At 35.5% G+C, this 21,853-nt stretch overlaps 3 protein-coding genes across 8 annotated transcripts; all 3 read left to right on the forward strand.

The window, feature by feature from the left end:
* Positions 1-2,434: 2,434 nt before the first annotated feature.
* On the forward strand, positions 2,435-6,957 carry AAE7 (acyl-activating enzyme 7). The gene is made up of 3 exons (XM_011022066.1): positions 2,435-2,766; positions 4,702-5,289; positions 5,755-6,957. Exons 1-3 carry the CDS (start codon positions 2,551-2,553, stop codon positions 6,649-6,651), a joined length of 1,701 nt encoding a protein of 566 aa, XP_011020368.1. The 5' UTR covers positions 2,435-2,550; the 3' UTR covers positions 6,652-6,957.
* Positions 6,958-10,191: 3,234 nt separating this feature from the next.
* Positions 10,192-15,462, forward strand: LOC105122789 (putative beta-D-xylosidase). The gene is made up of 6 exons (XM_011022080.1): positions 10,192-10,880; positions 12,218-12,496; positions 13,243-13,412; positions 13,544-13,989; positions 14,093-14,506; positions 14,657-15,462. Exons 1-6 carry the CDS (start codon positions 10,482-10,484, stop codon positions 15,253-15,255), a joined length of 2,307 nt encoding a protein of 768 aa, XP_011020382.1. The 5' UTR covers positions 10,192-10,481; the 3' UTR covers positions 15,256-15,462.
* A 1,932-nt stretch (positions 15,463-17,394) lies between these two features.
* On the forward strand, positions 17,395-21,358 carry LOC105122797 (uncharacterized). 6 transcript variants are annotated; one of them, XM_011022090.1, is made up of 7 exons: positions 17,395-17,712; positions 17,883-17,943; positions 19,866-19,928; positions 20,038-20,085; positions 20,734-20,820; positions 21,031-21,126; positions 21,193-21,358. In XM_011022090.1, the coding sequence occupies exons 2-7, from the start codon at positions 17,893-17,895 to the stop codon at positions 21,205-21,207; spliced, it is 360 nt and encodes a 119-aa protein (XP_011020392.1). In that variant the 5' UTR covers positions 17,395-17,712; positions 17,883-17,892; the 3' UTR covers positions 21,208-21,358. The 6 variants fall into 6 exon arrangements, with proteins under 6 accessions (XP_011020392.1, XP_011020401.1, XP_011020417.1 ...); XM_011022099.1 differs by having other exon boundaries at positions 17,396-17,712; positions 21,031-21,108; XM_011022115.1 differs by having other exon boundaries at positions 17,403-17,712; positions 21,031-21,087.
* Positions 21,359-21,853: the final 495 nt, after the last annotated feature.

Here is a 21,853-nt window from a genome sequence, read left to right on the forward strand (position 1 = left end):
AAAGATTAAAAATGCAAGAAAAAAAACATTGTAGATCATTCTAGTATAATTTATTTTCCTATATCTTTTAGCCTTGTTTACAATAATAAAAAAAATAAACAATTATATAATCAAGTTCAATTAAAACAACACCTTACTAAATTTTAGCCTTGTTTACAATAATAAAAAAAAATAAACAATTATATAATCAAGTCTATTATCTCATCAAGTTTGTAAATTAGATTACCAACTCCACATAATTTAATAACTTGAGTTTTTAAAAATTATTTTTTATTTCATTACATGTTTTAAAAATAAAATATAAAATATTTTTTGAATATTAATCTAATACTAGTATATTTTTTAACACTGCAATAATTATATAAAAATAAATTAAAATAAATTTTTTATCTCTATAAAAACCTTTATGAATTGATTTTTAAAAAACCAATAAAAAAAAGTCAAAATGAAATTAAAAAACAACAACACCATGATTGCCCGTTATAATGGGGGCGGGGAAACATATTCTAGCTTTATTTATAAAACAACAACAAACACAGGCGGTTCTTGGCACGAGGTGGGGCACGCTGGGGCCACCTCCTCCATGTTCCTTGTGGTTTTTAAAATTTTAAGTTAAGGTCGATGTACCTACCAAAAAAAAAAGTTAAGGTCGATGCTTTCCAGCCGAGTGGGTACATGGGCTTCAGCTACTTTGCTATTAATGTTTAAAATCTAAAACAGCAAGAGTAAAAAATAGTTATTGATGGTGTTTAAGTAGTAAAAATTTAAAATTAAAAAATTTGATTTTTTATGATTTTAAATTTAAATTTTTAATTATTTATATGATGATTATTAAAAATTTATATAATTATTAATTTTAAAACTTGTAGAATTAATCTTGATACACATAAATTGATCCGAATACTTATATTAATCTAATATTAATTTTAAAATTTGTAGAATTAATCTTCCGAATACTTATATTAATCTAAAAAATAAAAAAAATTACCTAAGAAAAAATAATTGTCCGCCTGAGTGCAAAATAATTGATTTTGCTCCTTTTTTTTTTAACGATAAAAAGGTTAAAATACATGGGCTTCAGCTAGATTTTGAGTAAAAAGGTAAAAATTGCCGCAAGGATGAAGGATATGATATTTTCCCCTCACAGTTGCTTGTTTAAGTCGGGCTTCGACAAGTAATTATATTTTAACATGTTCAGATATTTTTATTTTTAATATTTTTTTCACATTTTAGTTTATTTTTCTACACAGATAAAGTATTTTTTTATATATTTGAAAATAAAAAGGATTAAACTGTTTTCGAATTTAAATCCATCGACATCTATAAAATAATAACAGTAAAATACTAAGTTTAGTGAGATCTTTGACCATCCGCACCCAACCTCACGAAGCCAAGTTGTTTTTGTTCGCATCTGAATAAAACAACATAGAACGTCAAATCAGTTGATGTGATGCTGCATATCCATTCGATGAATGGGATGATATCATCATACCTTCAAAGCAAAGTAGAATATGACTGGTTACTTCACCCGTGAGTACGGGGATTTCTAGAGTCCGGCGGCAACAGTTATTTTCTAAATTAATTTTTATTTAAAAATACTTTTTTATTTTTTAAAAATTATCTTTAACGAGAATATATAAAAATAATTTAAAAACACAAAAGTATTAATTTAAAATAAATAAAAATTTATTTTTTAAAAATATTTTGAAAATAAAAAAAATGTCCTAAATATGAATAGAATAAATATTAGTTTTTAATTTTTTTAAAATTCTAATTATAAATTATAAATTCTATTTAATTAAATATACTAAATATTATTTATGTCAGAAATTAAAAAAAATATTAAAGCCCCTTATTTTTTTTCCTAAGAATATTGAGATAAAGCCAAACACCGAAAAATTTGCTGCTATCATGGTCCTTGTACAGCGCACATCAAGTTCGTTTGCGTCGCCATTTCATTTCACCTTGATTTAACGTCTATCACTAAATGGCCATGCTAGTGGTTTTTGACGTGTTGTTAGCTATTATTGCCCTTGTCATAGCTGTTACTTTTAGTTTTAATTTAAAATATAACATTCAAAATTTAACCCAACCTGTCAGTTTCTACCATCACAATTATATAATCATTAATTTTAAAATTTATAGGATTAATTAAAATACAAATAAATAACCTGAATATTTATACCAACAATAATAATTTAAAAATATATTTAATAAAAATTATTGCTAAGAATATTTCACAATTAAAATTAGTTAATATTATTAACCATAAATATAAACAAGCTTAATTTTATTACGGTCGTAGATATGGTGAATAGCGTGATAAAAGTGACTTTTTCCTCTTATCAAATATACATACATGGGAGTAAGAACACCTGTCCGCTGCATCATCATACAATCCCTGGCTAGGCGGCTAAAAATAAAAAACAATACCTCTCAGCAGCATTTATATTTATCTATTCCCGACCCGAAATAGAAAAACCACCAAGAGAGTCTTGGAGGAAGAGCAAAACAGATAGAGAGAGAAGAAATATAGCCCTCCTCCTGAAGATGGGGAAGACGAGAGATATCGATGATCTACCAAGAAACCCAGCAAACTACACGTCTTTGACCCCACTATGGTTCCTGGAGAGAGCTGCTACGGTACACCCTACAAGAACATCTGTTGTCCATGAATCAGTACAGTACACGTGGCAAGAAACTTACCAACGTTGCCGCCGATTTGCTTCTGCTCTGTCCAACCGCTCTCTTGGCCTTGGTAGCACGGTATGCACACCACTACTACTTTTGATCATCCTTTTTTGTTCTAAGTTGTGCTGGGCTCTTTCTTACAAATAAAAAGAAAATGATGGGCTCTGGGTTGTCTTTCTCTCCCTCCGGGTTTTTTTTTTTAAATTCTGGTGTTGTGTATTTGTTATGAATTTTGTTCAAAATTTTCCATGTTATTTTATTTTATTCCTTCTTTCCATTCGAGCTCTTTAAATTCCTTTCCTAGCTGGGATCGAAAATGAAAAGGTTTGATTTAATCGTACATGTTTTTTTTTTTTTGATATTTATGAAGCACGTGTTGTTCGTTAAATATTTTATAGAGTTGGGGGGGTTGTGGTGTAAATTGAACTTGAAAAGGTGTTTGATGAGTTTGCTATCGTCAGTATGTGGGCTAGACACTAGGAAACTGCCTAATTTACCACTAGAATGCAAAGCTAACAAAAAATTGTTTTGGTGAATTGCTGTACTCGTTGATGCAAAAGCTGTGGTTTGTACTCAATTATGATAAGCCCAGAAGAAAAAAATAAATCCTGTGCGATGTACGAATCGTCACCAATCAGAGTGAGTTTTGCAGATCGTGATTACACTACATTGAACATTCCTATAGTTAAGTTCTCGAGCGTGTTAATTCAACAGTAAGGAAATACCTGCTTAATTACATTCGAGAAGAAAATCAATGAACCAAGCTGGGGCCGCTTGGATTGAAATAAAGAAGAGAGATTTTGTCCTTCTGGTGCTGGAGATGTTCATTTTATAATAGGCGTCAATGCGGATTATTGAAATCATGGTAGAAGAGAGATTTTGTCCTTCTGGTGCTGGAGATGTTCATTTTATAATAGTCGTCAATGCGGATTATTGAAATCATGGTACTATGGCACTACGTTTTGGCAGTAGGCATCTACATGAGGTGTCTCTAGGTGGTTGTTTGGGAGTGAATTTCAACCTGTTTTTCACTAAAATTTATTTTATTTTTAATTTCAAATTAATACTTTTAGTGTTTTTGGATTGTATTTGAATTGTTTTTAACTCCAAATTATTTTTTTAAGTGTTTTTAGATTGCTTTGATATGACAATATTAAAATATTATTTTAATGTTTTTCTAGTTAAAAACACTTGAAAAACAACGTTACCAAACTTCCAAATATCTTTGCAGGAGCTTTAAATTAACACGTTACTGGTTCTCAAATTTCCCTGTATGCTGAGCCTTTTCCACTTTATCATGCACCCAAACCTGTCAATTTTAGTACTTAAAATTTCTACAACTGCGTGAGTCCTGTATCTGCCCGTGCTGGCCTTTTGTGGTTTCTGCTAAGATTGCATAATCTCCCCCTCTGCTGTCCAGCTTGATTTTATTTTTTCTCTTTTGACATGAGTATTCAAAGTTAAACCCAGTTTCTGCTCTTCACCTGTCGGACAAACTGTTGAGCACGGATAAGCAGGCAATAAAACTATGCCTTGGAGCATGTAAAGGCTACCATACCAACTTAAACCATTCAACCCTGCATTTTGTATTCCTTAATGATTCCTACATGCTTTCTGTAAGTGAACTTTCCTGCAGGAGAAGATTTCCTGTGAAAATAGTGCTATGGATTGACAAAATTCTGACCATCACAGTCCTTTAGTGATAAAATTTCTTTTATTCTCTTAATTTTTCTCTGAAATGTTTTAAGGTAATAAGTAGTTCTTTAGTTAGTTATTTATGCCGTACCTTTGCATAACATGTTCTGCATGCTTCAAATTTGAAAATTACTTATTGTTCTGATGGTGTTTGTTTCTGTTTATATGCACTGGATCTCTAAATGACAGATAATGTCTGAAACTATTTAATTTTCACATCGTGCTAGATCTGATTCATTGGGTTTACTATGCCTTGCATTTTAGGTTGTATTCGAGCTCACAGCTTAATATTATCTTCCTAATTTATCCTGGCAGGTGGCAGTAATTGCACCTAATGTCCCTGCTTTATATGAAGCACATTTTGGAGTTCCAATGGCAGGAGCTGTTGTAAACTGCGTTAATATTCGTCTAAATGCTCAAGCTATTGCTTTTCTTCTAGGTCATTCAAAATCTGAAGTTGTGATGGTGGACCAAGAGTTTTTCACTCTGGGGGAGGAAGCTTTAAAAATCTGGGAAAGTAACGAAAAGAATTTTAAACCACCACTATTGGTTGTCATAGGTGATAAAAGCTGCGATCCAAAGTCTCTGGAATATGCTTTAGGAAGGGGAGCCATTGAATATGAGAAGTTCCTTGAAAGTGGTGACCCTGAGTTTGATTGGAAACCACCTGAGGATGAGTGGCAGAGCATTGCCTTGGGTTATACTTCTGGTACAACTTCCAGCCCCAAAGGAGTGGTGCTGAGCCACCGCGGAGCATATCTCATGTCCTTGAGTAATCCTGTTGTTTGGGGGATGGATGAAGGGGCTATTTATCTGTGGACTCTGCCGATGTTCCATTGCAATGGTTGGTGTTTTACTTGGACACTCGCAGCCCTTTGTGTGAAAAGTATATGCCTTCGTCAGGTAATTTTGTATACTTGGTAATCCTGTTTGTTTAGCTTCATAATATGGAAGAATTTAGCTGATGTTATTGTACAACCAAAAGCACATGTGTGCTTTTATCGATTTCAAAATAGCTAATTTCATTTACTTGGATGGTCAATTTGTGTGTCGTCAGCCAGCTATACCTAGATAAACCGAAATTGTTGTGGTGGTCTAGTCTGTTTAGAAGGTCAGGTTCTGTAGTTAAATTCAGTAACAATTTCAACAGGGAGTGGAGAGCTATATTTGGAAAAGAAGTCAGCTTGTAGTCTTGCATGACACCAGGTCCTGGTTTTTCCAGTGTGCCTTTGTAAATTAGGGTTGCTTACAGAAGTCTCATGCAATATTGTGCACTGAACAGTGCCTATATAGATACTTAATTTATGAAATTCCCTGTGCAATATTCTACACTTGGATGATTACAAGATGATCGCTTGTTTTCTACAGGTAACAGCTAAGGCAATCTATTCAGCCATAGCATATGCTGGCGTCAGTCACTTTTGTGCTGCACCTGTGGTACTTAACACCTTAATCAATGCTTCAAAGGAGGAGACTATCCTTCCTCTACCCCGTCGAGTGCACGTGATGACTGCTGGTGCTGCCCCTCCCCCTGCTGTACTCTTCGCTATGTCAGAAAAAGGCTTCCGCGTGACACACACCTATGGACTCTCAGAAACTTATGGCCCCTCCACAGTGTGCGCATGGAAGCCTGAGTGGGACTCGCTTCCTCCAATAAAACAAGCTCGTCTCAATGCTCGCCAAGGTGTTCGATATGTTGGCTTGGAGAGGCTAGATGTTGTTGACACTAAAACCATGAAACCTGTCCCTGCAGATGGAAAAACCATGGGAGAAATCGTGATGAGAGGCAATGTTGTGATGAAGGGCTACTTAAAGAACCCAAAAGCCAACGAGGAAGCTTTTGCAAATGGATGGTTTCATTCTGGAGATCTTGGTGTAAAGAATCCCGATGGATATATAGAAATTAAGGATAGATCAAAGGACATTATCATCTCCGGAGGTGAAAACATAAGTAGCTTGGAGGTGGAAAACGTATTGTACATGCACCCAGCTATCTATGAGGTATCGGTGGTAGCTCGACTACATGAGCGCTGGGGCGAGTCACCGTGTGCTTTTGTGACTTTGAAACCTGAAATGGAAAAATATGATAAACAACAATTGATTGATGATATAATGAAGTTTTGTCGGTCAAATATGCCTGCTTACTGGGTTCCAAGATCAATAGTGTTCGGGCCTCTGCCAAAAACAGCGACAGGGAAGATTCAGAAACATGTCCTCAGGGCCAAGGCAAGAGAGATGGGACCTATCAAGGAGAGTAAGTTATAGCTAATATTCTGGTGCAAAAGACTTCTGGCTGTTGAAAATGTTATCTCGTGCCATGGTAATAAAGCTAGTGCTTGAAAAGCCTACCAGAAATAAATTCTTGGACTCCTCTTTTTAGATGGATACCCATCTTCGAGAGAGTGGAGCCCTCAAATGTGTTATGATTATTTTTGCACTTCAAGATGGGAGGATCCCTGGGGGGTTTTCAGACTATCAAAATGGGTTTTCAGACTTTCAATATTTCCATGTGTAGAGTAGTAACTATAATTGATGGATATCGTTTCAATTCTACTTGGTTTTTGTTTTTTGTTTGTTGGTAACAAAGGGGGCTTAACGCCACCAAAAAAAGAAGAAAAAAAGAGGTACACGCTCTAGCAAAAGAGAGGATATTTAAACACTTTTAACAATCTAATTCCAGCGACGAAGCCTCCTAATTTGTATGAGAAGCACAAACCAAGGCCTTGTTTCTTCTTGGTAAGCGGGCAACAATTGTTTCGCAGCCAAAGAATCCGCTTCTGTACACGCTCGTTTCAAGTCTACTTGAAAGGATTCCCAATGCGGAAGAGAAATATTTTTGCTTGTGGACTTGGCTTGTGTCCATCGACCGTATGAAGTCTTTATATTCCAACCCGAATGAAAAATTTTCAATCCACACATGGCGCAGAAAGTGTAATGGGATTCAAGGGAAACATCCATTCGAAATAATATCCACATTGAGAAGGTGGATTCAATTCAAATGGTAGGTCCCAAATGATGACAAGTTAACAACCATCTAGATACGATGGAAGCAATTTAAATTGTTTGGGGAACTCCATCCCTGAGGTTGTGAATAGGTATTTCTCGACCCCATCTATGATGCAAGTTGAATACTCGAAATGGTCAAAATATAGTAATATATATTAGTTGTGCTTTGAGATTGTAGTATATTGTGTTTTCAAATATAATTTTATTTGTTTGAAATTATATTAAAATAAAGTTTTTTATTATTAACACTATCACATCAAGATTATAAATAAAAAAACACTAAAAAAAATCAATTTAATATTTTGTCAAATTAAATATATTTTTTAAAAAATATACAAAAAAAAAACAGAAGCACTCCCGAGTAACCCCTTTAAAACTCAAATTGCGATGATTGCTCTCAAGGTATTAAGCTCGATCTGTATCCATCAATATCCATGTCATAAGGGTGGTGGACTAAGCACGTCAAATTAAAGTTTGGCCACCAAATAATTTGGATTAACATTGGGACATGTAGCGAACATTACGTGTAAACTTGTCTAAGCAACATGAATTCCTAACGACAGAAACAAAATGGATAAGGTCAGGAAAGCTGCAAGTTGGTTGGTTGGAAATTAAGGATGTACAATGGCATTGATGGTATTTGCATTGCAAGGGATAAGAACGTTTTATCCAATCAACATCCCCAGCCCATGCAATATTAATACGACTCTCAGGTTAGCCCTATCACCCAGAGCTGGTGGTTTTATGAACGATCCAGTTAGGCTAATTCGGGCCAGTCCTGGGCCCCATCTCCCAACCAAACATCTCCTTTATTCTAGAGACCCCCCCTCTAAATAATATATTTGGCCCAAATTTTAAATATTATAGAAAATTCCTCGGATAAAACATGTTTGTATTAAAACCGGATATTCATAAAAGAATAATGTATGTGGCATATGTCTGGTTCCTAATACAGAGCAGAAGATTTGCATCTTCGTGACCATCTAATCATCTCTGTAGCCTCATTGGCTTCGTTATCACTGCTTGCGGGATTAATTAAACTCCATACATGTGTATATTTTTGATTAAATATAATAATAATAATAAATTTTACAATAATAATAATAATAATAATAAATTTTAAAGTTTTAATTTACTTTTATTAAAAATAAATTTTAAAAATATAAAAAATTATTTTAATATTCTTCTATAAACTTTTTTAAAAAACAATCTTAGCACGGAAGAATATAATAGCATCCTAAAAATATAAAATATTATTTTAATATTTTTCTATAAATTTTTTTAAAAAACAATCTCTAACACGTTGTACCAAGGAAGAATATAACAGCATCCGTTTTAGTCTTGTGTGGAAGGTAATTTGAAGTCAAAACTAATTAATCTAATAGCATCTAGTACCTACCACCTAGGCTAACTTATTTTTCTACGCGCATGCTTCTGGTATACTAATCACATAATGCTTGAAAAAGTAATTATAAAAAGGTAAAGCTATATTTTAATCCCCGTTGCATCAACAACTATTAATATTCATTTGGACCCTCATTTTAAAATCATTTAATATATATATAATAAAGTTTTAACATGCTCCTTTACCATTAATTAAATAGCTAATATGGTAACCGAAAGAGTGTTAATCCTTTTTCTACGATTTTCTTTTTTTCCCATATTTTTTCTTGCCCCCCCTCCAAAGAATTTCTCAAGTGTCATATTGATATCATTTCACAAAAATCCTCAAAAAACTAAAAAAAATCTTAACATGAAAATAAAAAAAGAAGGTCTTGACACTAGACATTGAACAATCAAGGGAAATACTGGAATTATACGGAAACTCTGATGTTGAGATTGTAAAATTTAACTTACAGAGGCTTAAGTAAAATATTGTAGAATTTGTGGAGGGTCGGAATACATGAGTTTATACAAAACAGAGGCTTAAGTAAAATATTGTAGAATCTGTGGAGGGTCGGAATACATGAGTTTATAAAAAAAAATCAAATTATTGCATGCTTTATATTGTGTGGATGTACTTAGATATTGTAGCATATATACTATACCAGCTCCATGTCCACTTGTTTTTTTAAAAATTATACTTAGATATTGTAGCATATATACTATATCAGCTCCATGCCCACTTTTTTTGTTTTAATGAATTCCACCATATATCCACATTTAAACTGTCATATCCATCAATCCAAATCTTGTTATGTATCCAATAAAGAATGGATGAAGACATAAGAAGCTTAAAATCGTGCTAGGTTGAATATTTATATATATACAGTCCCTGGCATTTCTGTCAAGCTTGCCACGGGTGTATCTATCTGACTCACATCCAAAGAATACAAGCCTCGGGTAAAAGAACCTACATACAAAACGACAGTTCAAAAGATGAAAAAATTTGTCAGTGAGAAGAATATGAGTCACGAGATTGCTTTCTTTTTAGCCAGTGAACCCAAAGTGATATCACGGGAGTGAAATTTATACTAGACAGACGTGTGCAGTCGTCTCAGTTATATAGCTGGTTATATATAACCTTCATCAGTGAAAATAATTCTTCCTTTTCTTCAATGTAGAAAAACAAAAGGAAGGAAAGAAAGAAAACAAGCTCCAAGTGGGTGCCATTCTGAACAACTAGAACAGCTGAGGATAGCAATATTCCACATTTAGTGCGGCTAACGTGACATTAACGTACAAAAATATTATCATCTTAGAGAGATTCTCTGATCCGTGACTATATCTATCAAATATTATAGGGTTCACTCTCATTTTCATTGGCCGTGCTAGGTTTTGGCTGATATTATTGTTAAAAGAGAAGTAGTCTTAACTTCTCAGTCCTCCAAGTGAGCTTAGCCAGTAGTGACCATCAAAGTAGTGCCAACTGCGTGCCCCACTAACCATCTCAATCACAGACATACACAGTCCCTCTAGGCAGTAACTGTGTTTGTGTTTAGCTTCATTTGTTGTAATATCTTGACGTGGGAACCTAATCAATAAATATTGAACCAATTTCTTCACATTCAAAACGCAACCTCCCTCTATATAAACCGTATCTCTCTATACTACAAGAAGCAGCAACAACACTACGCATCTGGCTCAACATGGCTGACAAAATCAACGCACTCCCATTTCTATTATTTCTTCTTTGCTTATCCAATCACACTGTAGAATCTCGGGCACCTTTCGCTTGCGACGCAAAAAATGGGCTAACAAGAAGCTTGAAGTTCTGTAGGGTTAATGTGCCATTACACGTGAGAGTGAGGGATTTGATTGGGAGGCTGACATTGCAAGAGAAGATTAGGCTGTTAGTCAACAACGCTGCTGCTGTACCTAGGCTTGGCATTCAAGGGTATGAATGGTGGTCTGAGGCTCTTCATGGTGTGTCCAATGTGGGACCAGGGACCAAGTTCAGTGGGGCTTTTCCCGGGGCCACTAGCTTCCCTCAAGTTATCACTACTGCCGCTTCCTTCAATAAGTCTCTGTGGGAGGAAATCGGACGGGTGAGAATCCTTGAAAATCTTCTTCTTTCATCATGCCCTATTGTATTTCTTAGCATAGAAGTTTTTTATAATTTTTTTAACCGGGATGTTTTCTATCTTTCTATTGAGGAATACTGCTCGACAATATGACCCCAAAAGCGCCCTTTTCTCCGCCCTCTTGAAATGTCACAATTCAAGTCTAATCTCTTGTATAACCAAAGTTACTCGTGTCCAGCCTCTATCAAAGCTCTTCCTTCGAAGCAAAGAGGATGTTGACTCGAATGATCTCAATCTTGAACTTCCTAGCTTGAAAAAAACACAAGACAAACAGTTTACTACTACTTTTAAGACAATATTTTAAGGCTGTTTTTTCAAACTATTACCGGAAAAGGTTTGTTTGGACGCCTTACACACCAATATGTCTACCAAAATTAAAGAAGAAAAAATTAAGAAGGGAGAGTGATTTTGGCACGGGCACCTTACACATCCCTTGCCTAGTGTGCACCAAGACCGTTGGTCCATTTCTAAGTTGTGAGACACACTCCCATGTGTCACATTGTCCCTTCGCAGTCTTTGATTTTAGTGACGTAGGAGAAATGTTAAAACTGGAGTTCAACTTACCTATTCTCTGACTTGTTATTAGTCCTTGAAGACTCCATGGCGCCAACTTTAGCCTGTGCCTATCTATCATGATTGATGCTAAACTTATTCTTTCATTGCAATTATGCTTCTTTAGCTAGTTTTGTACATTTTTACAAAGTTATCAACATGTAATGAGGGTGTGATGTGTCTCTTATGGTAAGATTTTCTTACTTTCTGTCTTTTTTTTTTCGTTAGTCAATTTTCACAAGCTACTTAGGAAAACCTTTAATATAGTTGTTAAAATAATAATAATAATCAATGACCTCTAGGAGGGAATATCTACTTTCACACACACACAAACACACACACACACATTTCACCTCATCTTTTTATGGAAATTTAGAAATCTTAAGATATTAAGTCTTTGGCCCTTGCCCTTGGATGATCACAATTTACATGGAAGATATGAATAATCAATAGTGATATTTACTTATTTGGAGCAGCGAAATGCTGTCACTATTAAAGATGCGCTAATTATATGGTGTTGATAAAGTTGGAATATTAATTCTTAGTAAACATTAATTTGTTAAGAGTGTTCAAAGGCCGTTATTTAACGTATTCATTAATTTTCCCATTTTTAATTTAAAAGTAAGAAGGTATTGGAACCTGGGAGAAATTAGTATTATTGTCCAACAAAAAACAATCATTTGATCCATTAATTAGCATTTGGGATTTTGCAAAAATTATACAATTTAATGATACTATATATCGTCCAGGTAGTTTCTGATGAAGCAAGGGCAATGTTCAATGGAGGGACGGCTGGCTTGACATTCTGGAGTCCAAACGTTAATGTATTCCGTGACCCCAGGTGGGGTAGAGGGCAGGAAACTCCTGGTGAAGACCCTGTTGTTGCTGGGAAATATGCTGCAAGCTATGTTAGGGGACTCCAAGGTAACAGTGGTTTCAGACTAAAAGTTGCTGCCTGCTGCAAACACTACACCGCCTATGATCTTGATAATTGGAATGGAGTGGATCGGTACCACTTCAATGCCAGAGTAAGTCATTTTTAACTTGTAGTGGCTGTATCCCAACATTATTATTATTATTATTCGCAAAATTATTCAGAGTTTGTAACTATCTTTGGGCAATTTAGTTACTTTATCTAGGACAAGTTTTGATTCAAAGGGTAGTTCAAGATTCTCAGCTAAACCCACAGTAGCCATGTGCAAATTAGGACCACTCTATAAGCAGGAGTGGTAGCTAGTGGCCTGGAGCTAAATTTTTTCTTTAGCAAACCATCGCCATCTCGGGCACAACTTAGAAGTGAGTATGGCATATTTGTTTCAACAATTAGGACACTCGACGTGTTACCTGTGAGATCTGTTGAAGTTTCTACCTTTCCTTTTTTGGTCTGAGTTGTTGAAATTGTTTGTCATGACTTCTAACTGAGGCTTTTCCTGTGACCTGTAATGTTATCCTTGGAATAATCAAACGATTATGACATTCTTGTTGCGTTGTGATCTTTATAATCAATTGTTGCTAAAATTATAAGCAATAACAGTTCTATCCTAAATACACTGGAATATTTATTTTGTTCATTTGCGATTAATTTGAACTGTGAGGCTAAGCCATATTTTACATATCTATGAGCACGAATAAATCCCAATGCCCTCTTCATGAACCGAAAAAGGAACGAAATTATATCCACAACTTGGTAAACACTCCGAGCTATATATGAGCTGTGAGTGCGTTCGCCGGAGTGAATTCACGAGTCTTAATAGTTCGGTGGTGATTTCTGAAGGTAAGCAAGCAAGACTTGGAAGACACATATAATGTGCCGTTCAAGTCCTGTGTGGTGGAAGGGAAAGTGGCCAGCGTAATGTGCTCTTACAATCAAGTAAACGGAAAGCCCACTTGTGCTGATCCTAATCTCCTTAAAAACACCATCCGTGGTGAATGGCGTCTTAATGGGTAAGTTGCGTCATCCTCATTCGCTCCCAGCACCCTAGAACATATCGTGTTAAATTGCCGGAGTAAATGATTTTTTATTTTTTATTTTTTTGATGGGTTTCTCATCTAAATCTGTTGATGGGCCCAAACAGATACATTGTATCAGACTGTGACTCAGTTAAGGTACTCTATGAGAACCAACGCTACACAGCCACACCAGAAGAAGCAGCTGCGGCCACTATTAAAGCAGGCCTAGATTTGGACTGTGGCCCATTCTTGGCTATCCACACCGCGAATGCTGTGAAGGGAGGATTGCTAAATGAAGAAGATGTAAACATGGCCTTAGCCAATACAATAACTGTCCAGATGAGACTCGGCTTGTTCGATGGAGAGCCATCAGCCCAGCCATTTGGTAAATTGGGCCCAAGAGATGTATGCACTCCAGCCCACCAACAACTGGCTCTCCACGCTGCCCAACAAGGCATTGTTTTGCTTCAAAATCGTGGGCGGACCTTGCCTTTGTCCAGAACCAACCTTACTGTGGCAGCAATTGGGCCCAATGCCGATGTCACCGTTACCATGATAGGAAATTATGCTGGTAGGTCCCAGATTTGCAATTTTGTTTTAATATCTATAAAATATTAAGTTCATTTGTTATGTGACATTCACAAGAGAGTTTTAGCCTTTGTCTTCTAATGTAGGTGTTGCATGTGGTTATACCACTCCTCTTCAAGGGATTAGTAGATATGCTAAGACCATTCATCAATCCGGATGCATTGATGTGGCCTGCAATGGGAACCAACAATTCGGTATGGCTGAGGCTGTAGCCAGTCAAGCCGATGCTACTGTTCTTGTAATGGGGCTTGATCAATCTATGGAAGCAGAGTTTAGGGATAGGAAAGACCTTCTCTTACCTGGATACCAACAAGAACTTGTATCAAGGGTGGCTAGGGCATCAAGAGGTCCAACTATATTGGTGCTGATGAGCGGTGGTCCAATTGATGTCTCATTTGCTAAGAATGATCCTCGTATTGGTGCTATATTGTGGGCTGGATATCCTGGACAAGCTGGTGGTGCTGCTATCGCTGATGTTTTGTTTGGAACAACTAATCCAGGTATATATCTGTTAGACATATATCCCCAGATGGATTCTAATTTTAATAAATTTTCTTTTGTGGGCTTGATAATTGAACATCAATGCTAGGAAAATTGCTTTAATACTATTCAAGATGAGCACTGATGCACCTCTAAGCTTGTTGTTCCAGGTGGGAAGCTGCCGATGACATGGTATCCACAGGGCTACCTTGCTAAGGTGCCGATGACAAACATGGGAATGAGAGCAGACCCTTCAAGAGGTTATCCAGGTAGAACCTACAGATTCTACAAGGGGCCTGTTTTGTTCCCCTTTGGGCATGGAATGAGTTACACCACCTTTGCTCACTCCTTAGTGCAAGCTCCACAGGAGGTTGCGGTGCCATTTACAAGTCTCTACGCCTTGCAAAACACTACTGCTGCCAGGAATTCGATCAGGGTTTCGCACGCAAACTGCGAGCCCCTCGTATTAGGCGTTCACATCGATGTGAAGAATGCCGGAGATATGGATGGAACTCACACGCTTCTCGTGTTCTCCAGTCCACCAGAAGGAAAATGGTCAACAAACAAAAAACTGATTGGTTTTGAAAAGGTTCATCTAGTAGCAGGATCTAAAAAACGAGTCAAGATTGACATTCCTGTGTGTAAGCACTTGAGTGTCGTGGACCGATTCGGAATTCGAAGACTTCCAATCGGCAAACATGATCTTCACATTGGAGATCTTAAGCATTCTATTTCACTCCAAGCAAATCTAGAGGAGATCAAATCCTAATAACTCATGGGATACCGACAACTGCACGTTAGATAAACAGAACAGATAGGTATTGTGAGTCTCAATAATTCAGATGAGAATAGGTATTGATTCCCGACTCGTTAAAGTTCGAAAAAACCAAAAAGATCCGTGTGAAAAAAAATTGGTCAAAGGTCTTCAAGCCAAGCACATCGCCGGCTAAAAGAAAATTGTCAACATGTTTGTTTATCTTTATTGTTGTTTAATTAAATAAAAATATATTATAATAAATAAAATATTTTAAATGACAGGTTAAATATTTTAATATATATTTATTTCTTGATTTTTTAAATTTTATTTTCAGTATCATTAATAACTTTTTATTTATTATTAGCACACATAATTTTTTATTTATTTAATTACATGTATATATATTTTTTTTAATTTTCATGAAAAGAATTTAAATTATAAAAACACCTTGAGAAAATTTAATATACAATTTTTTTTAGAAAATTAAAATATCTTATCCATGACGAAACTGTTACAAAAGATTTATCGTGGCTTGTACATGAGACCTTAACATTTTTTTGCCGTGATATTTTTTTTTTAATGCAGCCTATGGAATTGGGCGGGCCACTTGGCTCGAATGAGGTGCTAGATGATTTCGATAAATTGCAAAATCACACCTGCTTTGCTTGTGTAAAACTTTGTTTACTATTGTTTCTACCGGGGTCCTGTTTCTAATCAAAGTACTGGTCTGAACCTATCTGGACACCTTGGAATATGTTGTCTACTACTTGTTTTTTTTTCTCCTTTTCTGAAACCTATTTGGACAACTTGTCGGATAGAGCTTTGAAATTCCCATCCAATGGAGACATGATTGAGATTAAGGAAGATGGACAAGCACTTGAGATTCCACTTTCAAAAAATGGCAGAAAAAAAATACGAGTAAAGACAGCTGATTGATTTTGGGGTAAACTTCAATCTTTCTTTTATAGAAATTTGTCGATGTTATAATTGTAGTTCTCAACAAGTTTCAACGTTGCCCATGATCACAAACCGTCAAGGATCCTATCCTTGGATTTGTGTTTTTGAATTTCTACGATTTATAACTGTTTTCGAGAGATATTACAAGATATTTATGAATTTATGACGGGAAAAAAAGGGAAAAAGAAAGGAGATATATGTTAATCATATATAGAGACAACGTTGGAAAAACGGAACATTGATGAATCCAAAGGGACAAGAAAATGGAGTTTACCTCTGGTTTTTAATTTTCTTTTCTTGCTAAGATGGACTGAGGATTTCACATGCAATCATGAAGTCGTTGAAGTTATATCATGACAGGGACGGCACCCAAGAAATGACCATCTTAGCTGCTTGAGATCGATCCCTCCGTCCTCCCTGTCTTTCTACTGTGATTTTGATGTTGCAACTTCTTGCATCTCTACAACGCTGTAAGAGTATTATGGTCAAACATGCTTCTGTGGCTACTTGTAAGAATTGTAGCTAATCGAATTCTTCTGCACTGCACTGCAAGTTGGATTAGTAAATGCTTCTGATGACGTTTTAACACCATGAGAGGTTTTTTTTCTTTAAAAAAAGAAGAAAAGCTGAAGAAATAAAGAGGCCGCCATTGTTAATTTCTCCACATATTTCTCAGTTTTAATTTAACACAAGAGGGTTGCTAAATCTTTAAGAGTTAGCAACATTAAATATATTGGATGTTACGTTGACAAACAGAGAGATCGGTTTGATTTTAATCCATGACAAAACAAATGATAGAACTTAATGAGGAGGGTATAAAAGTGACAAAATATTTAGATTTCTCTCTGAAAGTATCTCTCGTTTTTTAAGTAAATCTTAAAAAAAGATTAATACAATATTCTCAAATCAAGAAAATCGCTAAATAAATAAAACAAATAAATCAGTACAAAACGTGCTCCATGAACGGAAGTGTCGGTAATCGAGGATGTGTGGTAGCGTGAGATCGTACGGAGCTGGTTTGCCATGGACCGACCTGTATTGATGTTGATTTCCAATCTGTGCAAACCATACTTTAATTCCTTCGATATTTAATTGCTGACCAAAAATAATTAAATAAAAACTTCTATTATAATATTACATACACACACGCGCGCAAACATGTGCATATACATATACATATACATATACAAGCAGTTGTCCACCATTAAACCTCATTTCCACCCACCGCCACTCCTCTTCCTTATCATACTGGAGTCTTGTTAAGTTAGCCTTTTGTTTCCGAGTTTGCTTCTAATATTTCCTTGTATATATCTATAGACGCCTTTTCTCTTCTTGTTTTTAATTTTTAATTTTTTATATACACACACACACATATCTCCCCTTTACCCGTATGGTATATTCTTATCTCACGTTTTTACTCAAGACCAATCCCAGTCTCTCTCTCCATTGGCCCTTCTTTCCTTAACGTCTCTGTCCTTTCACTCTTGCATATCTTCCTTTCTCTGCAGCCAGGTAATGGAAAGATCCCTCTCCTGCATCTCTTTCTCTCCATTTTTTTGCCGTGTTTCTTAGGCTGTTAAGGAGTGGTGGCATCCAACCTCTTTGATCTTGTATCCCACTCGCAATTCTCTAGAGTTGGTTTTTGTCTTTACAAGTTTTTGTGTTTGATTCATGGATAGCAGGAGAGAAGAGATGGCAGATTGCAACAGAAACGAAGACTTCTATGGTTCTCAAGAGATCCAGGTACGTACAAAACCCGATTGGCCAATGACATTTTCTTAGTTAGGAAATCAAAGTAAGATATTTTTTTTATTAGCAAAATAGGACGATATCACTAGCAGACATTAAATAACGACTACAATGTTTGAAGCACGCATCCCGTGAGGTGACCATAAAATGGCATGGTGCTGAGCGATATGGGACCTCACGCACTCCCCAATCGAGCTCGTTCAATGCGACAGAGCTGCCTCTTCGAATCCAATATCGACTAGCTAGTCTGTAGTTTAGGCCCAGGCAAGTACTCGAGCGGCATCATTTTTCTTTTTCTCCCTTCAAAATCTTTTCATTTTGAAGTTATCCCTTCTAAGAATAATAATAAAAACATCTTACAGTTAACATGTATTCGAGAGGCCCTCCTCAACGAGCAATTCTTGCAGAAAATTTAAAATCACGTTTCGTGAATCGAAAATTAGATAATTGCAACCAAGACAAATGTTTATTATTTCGGACTCATAATTATATAAAATTAAAATGTAGAATAAGAATGTCATTTTATATTTATACATATAATAAAAATAGTTGCTGTTTATTTATTAGCATGGATATGATATTAAAAGCTAGTATGGAAGTGTCGTCGATGATCAATGGGAATGACAGTTGTCAACTTTACTTGAATATCTCTTATCATTAATTATTTAGATTTAGTGGTAGATAATGAGTTATTTAATTTGACGGTGTTACCATAATTTTTTTTTTGTTGTACTTAATTTATCTAAAACAAGGGACCGAGCAGAGGTGGTATTTTTAGGGCTGGGCCCAAATAAATCTCTTTACACAAGATTTTTCTTGGTGTAAAATTAGTAGCATGTGATCCTTCCTCATCACAGTCATTGAAATATCTGCGGTCCCTACATCTAAAATGCTGTCATCACTGACATTCTTTGAGGTGTCGCCAATGTACAATCGTAATTTGTACGTACCACACTGTATCCCATAGGACTTTTTACCCAATAGAGCTGTCGAATTTCAGTTTTGCTGCCTGCGCGTGCCCTCATAGATGTGACTTGGTTCATGTAGCCACTTCCCGCTGCCTGTAATTTTCTTTTTTTTACTGCGTAGGCACGCTTGAGATGTATATTTGAATGGTAAATCGAGTTGTTGGGTCAAATAAAGAGAGACGTTGCGAAAAAGAATTGTTTTCATGAAAGTAATAACTCAGACGCTAATGATAGGTTTGAACTAGACTAGAATAAAAAAACAAAACAAAAAAACTTTCAAGACACGGTTTCTTAATTTTGTTTTGCCTGCCTAATCCGTTTCTGTGGTCAAAGTAAACCATCATTTAGATTTTAGACTGCAAGATCTGGTCCGCTGTACCTAACTAAGCTTTTGAGTGCTAATTCGGGGGGTCAACGTTTTGGTTTTTGGGTGCAATGATCTTTAATCAAATGAAGCGGGTGGTGTTTGTTGACCGTAATTTTTTAATTTGATTTTTCGTTTTTTAAATTACTTTGATATCAAAATAAATTTTTAAAAAATATAAAACATTATCAAAAGTGTAGTAGTAAGAGAAACTGTTTCAATTCCACCTGTCTTTGACGTTGCAAGAATCAAGTTACACGCAAGTTGTGACTGCGACTTGGGTGTCATTCGCTAGAAAGATTACTCGTGGAGGCTGCTAGGCACGGGAGAGCCCGTCCATATGTAAGTGCACGGCCCTGGTGCTCCCCCACCCCCCCAACGGCGGCCCAGTGTGTATTGGATGACGGAAAATGGAGTGATTTTATTATGCCAACAGACATTCCCTTCAATGCTTTGCTGATGTTTATAGTCAATTTACTATATATTTTTTATTAAGTTTTGTTTTTTTCTTGGAAAAAAATTGTTGAAGATTTTTTTTTCAAACTTGCCACATCAAAAGGTGATCATTGTTTTTTTCATTACAGGTAGCATCCATGACCAAGAAATATGGAGGGCTTGCACCGAAGAAGAAGCCCTTGATTTCAAAGGTAAGCCAAGTAACATAATTTATCAAGTGATATTATAGCAAATCTGTACTCTCTCTCTCTATATATATAAACATGATAAACGAGAACGACCCTTTGATAATGCCTGCAGGACCATGAGCGTGCTTTCTTTGATTCAGCAGACTGGGCATTATGCAAGGTATTCTTTTCATTACCAAAGGAAAAATCACAAATTTTCATGTCTTGTCCCGTCAGTACTATTTTCTGTTCGACAGTTGCTTTAATTACAATCAACGGTCCCCATATTTTGCCTTTCATAGCCTGTTATGTAACTCTCTTCAGAAAGTTTAGGTTTTTCCAGAAGTTGAAAGTAAATTACAAGCAAAAGCAAAGTTATACAGCTCTCTTGTTTAGAACTAAAATTTTGATCCTGCCTCAGCTATAATATATTTTACAGACAATCATGATTTTAGTATTAATTTGTACTTCATTAAGATTTATATTTAATCTTTTTATTCGAGTACATGCGCTCATAAAGAATAATCAATCAAGTTTACTCTGTATTAAGAATTCACTTAAGCCATGAAGTTTTGAATTTCAGATAAACATACTCCAATGATCTATTCTTGAAAGTCAAAATTTAAAATAAAAAAGTTAAACTACAAGAAATCGAACGGAATTCTTGATAAAGTGCAAGCACTATGTGTATATAAATAATTACCTCATTTACTGGGTGCAGAGAAGAGGAGAGAATTTTAATCGCGAAATATAAAAAATAATAATACTTGTTGATTTTTTTATTGATCTGTCTGTGCCTGAAACTCTATACATCTCACCTCCTTGTCTGTGTTTTTTTCCCTTCCTCCGACAGCAAGCAGCTGGAGTGAATCAAACGTCAACAGTGGCAATAGAAACTTTGCGACCAAAACTACAGGTAGTCATAATTTACACCCTTCTGTTCTTTTTTTCGTTTCTCCTCCTCCCCCACCCCCCCCTGTAACGAGCCAGAGATAATCTTTAGCCCCTTCGCCTTCATCCAACACCAAAAAAGTGGAATGGTTATCTTGGAGCGCAAAATCCATTAAAACTTGTTTTAAACAGAGAATTATGCTTAGATGACTGTGCTCTCCTTGACAAACTGCAGAGAACACCTCACCATACACTCCCGCCTAGGAGACCAGCTTGTACATCTGGTAGCAACGTGAGTCTTGACATGGATCGCGTAATATGTTCTTATCAGGTTAGCTTTGGATGCTTTTAACACAATTCACTGGCTTTCTGTGATCTTGTCTTGTTGTTATTGCAGGCAGACTTGGATTGATTGAATGCTCGGAGGAAGAGATTTAATGTGTTTACCAGTCATATCTATATCCATGATGAAGACTGTACACATTGCAATCGTCCTTTGAATGTTGATGATCTCGAATATTTTTAATAAAGGAGTTTAGTTATGCGAGAGAAGTTAAATATTTGCAGTCCTCGGGTGTTTTATAATTTGAAAAGATTAATAAATAACCACTAGGATGGGAATTCTCTGACTCGGCGTCATCACCCTTCCGTCCTTCTAAGTTCTAACCATGTTCGCGGTTGCAAGAATGTATAATAGGTGCCTTGGTGAGTTTTTTTGTAACATGTTTGTCTTTTCTTTCGGAAGTTGTTCACCTGAATTTTTTTTTATTTTAAAATTATTTTAACATGTATATATTAAAAATAATTTTTTAAAAATAAAAAAATATTTTAATAAATTTTCAAATGAAAAAAATTTTTTAAATCAATTTTAGATAATATTTATTTTTATCGTGCTGTTGAAATTTTTTTATTTTTTTAGATTTAATTTAATTTTATATTTTTGAATTGTTTTAATATATTGATATCAAAATAAATTTAAAAAATAAAAAATATTATTTTAATATAATTTTGATTGAAAATCACTTTAAAAGATAACCGTTATCATACTATTAAATATT

The sequence above is a fragment of the Populus euphratica genome, unplaced genomic scaffold (genome assembly GCF_000495115.2).
Source record: "Populus euphratica unplaced genomic scaffold, PopEup_1.0 scaffold1.1, whole genome shotgun sequence".
Taxonomy (NCBI): Eukaryota; Viridiplantae; Streptophyta; class Magnoliopsida; order Malpighiales; family Salicaceae; genus Populus; species Populus euphratica.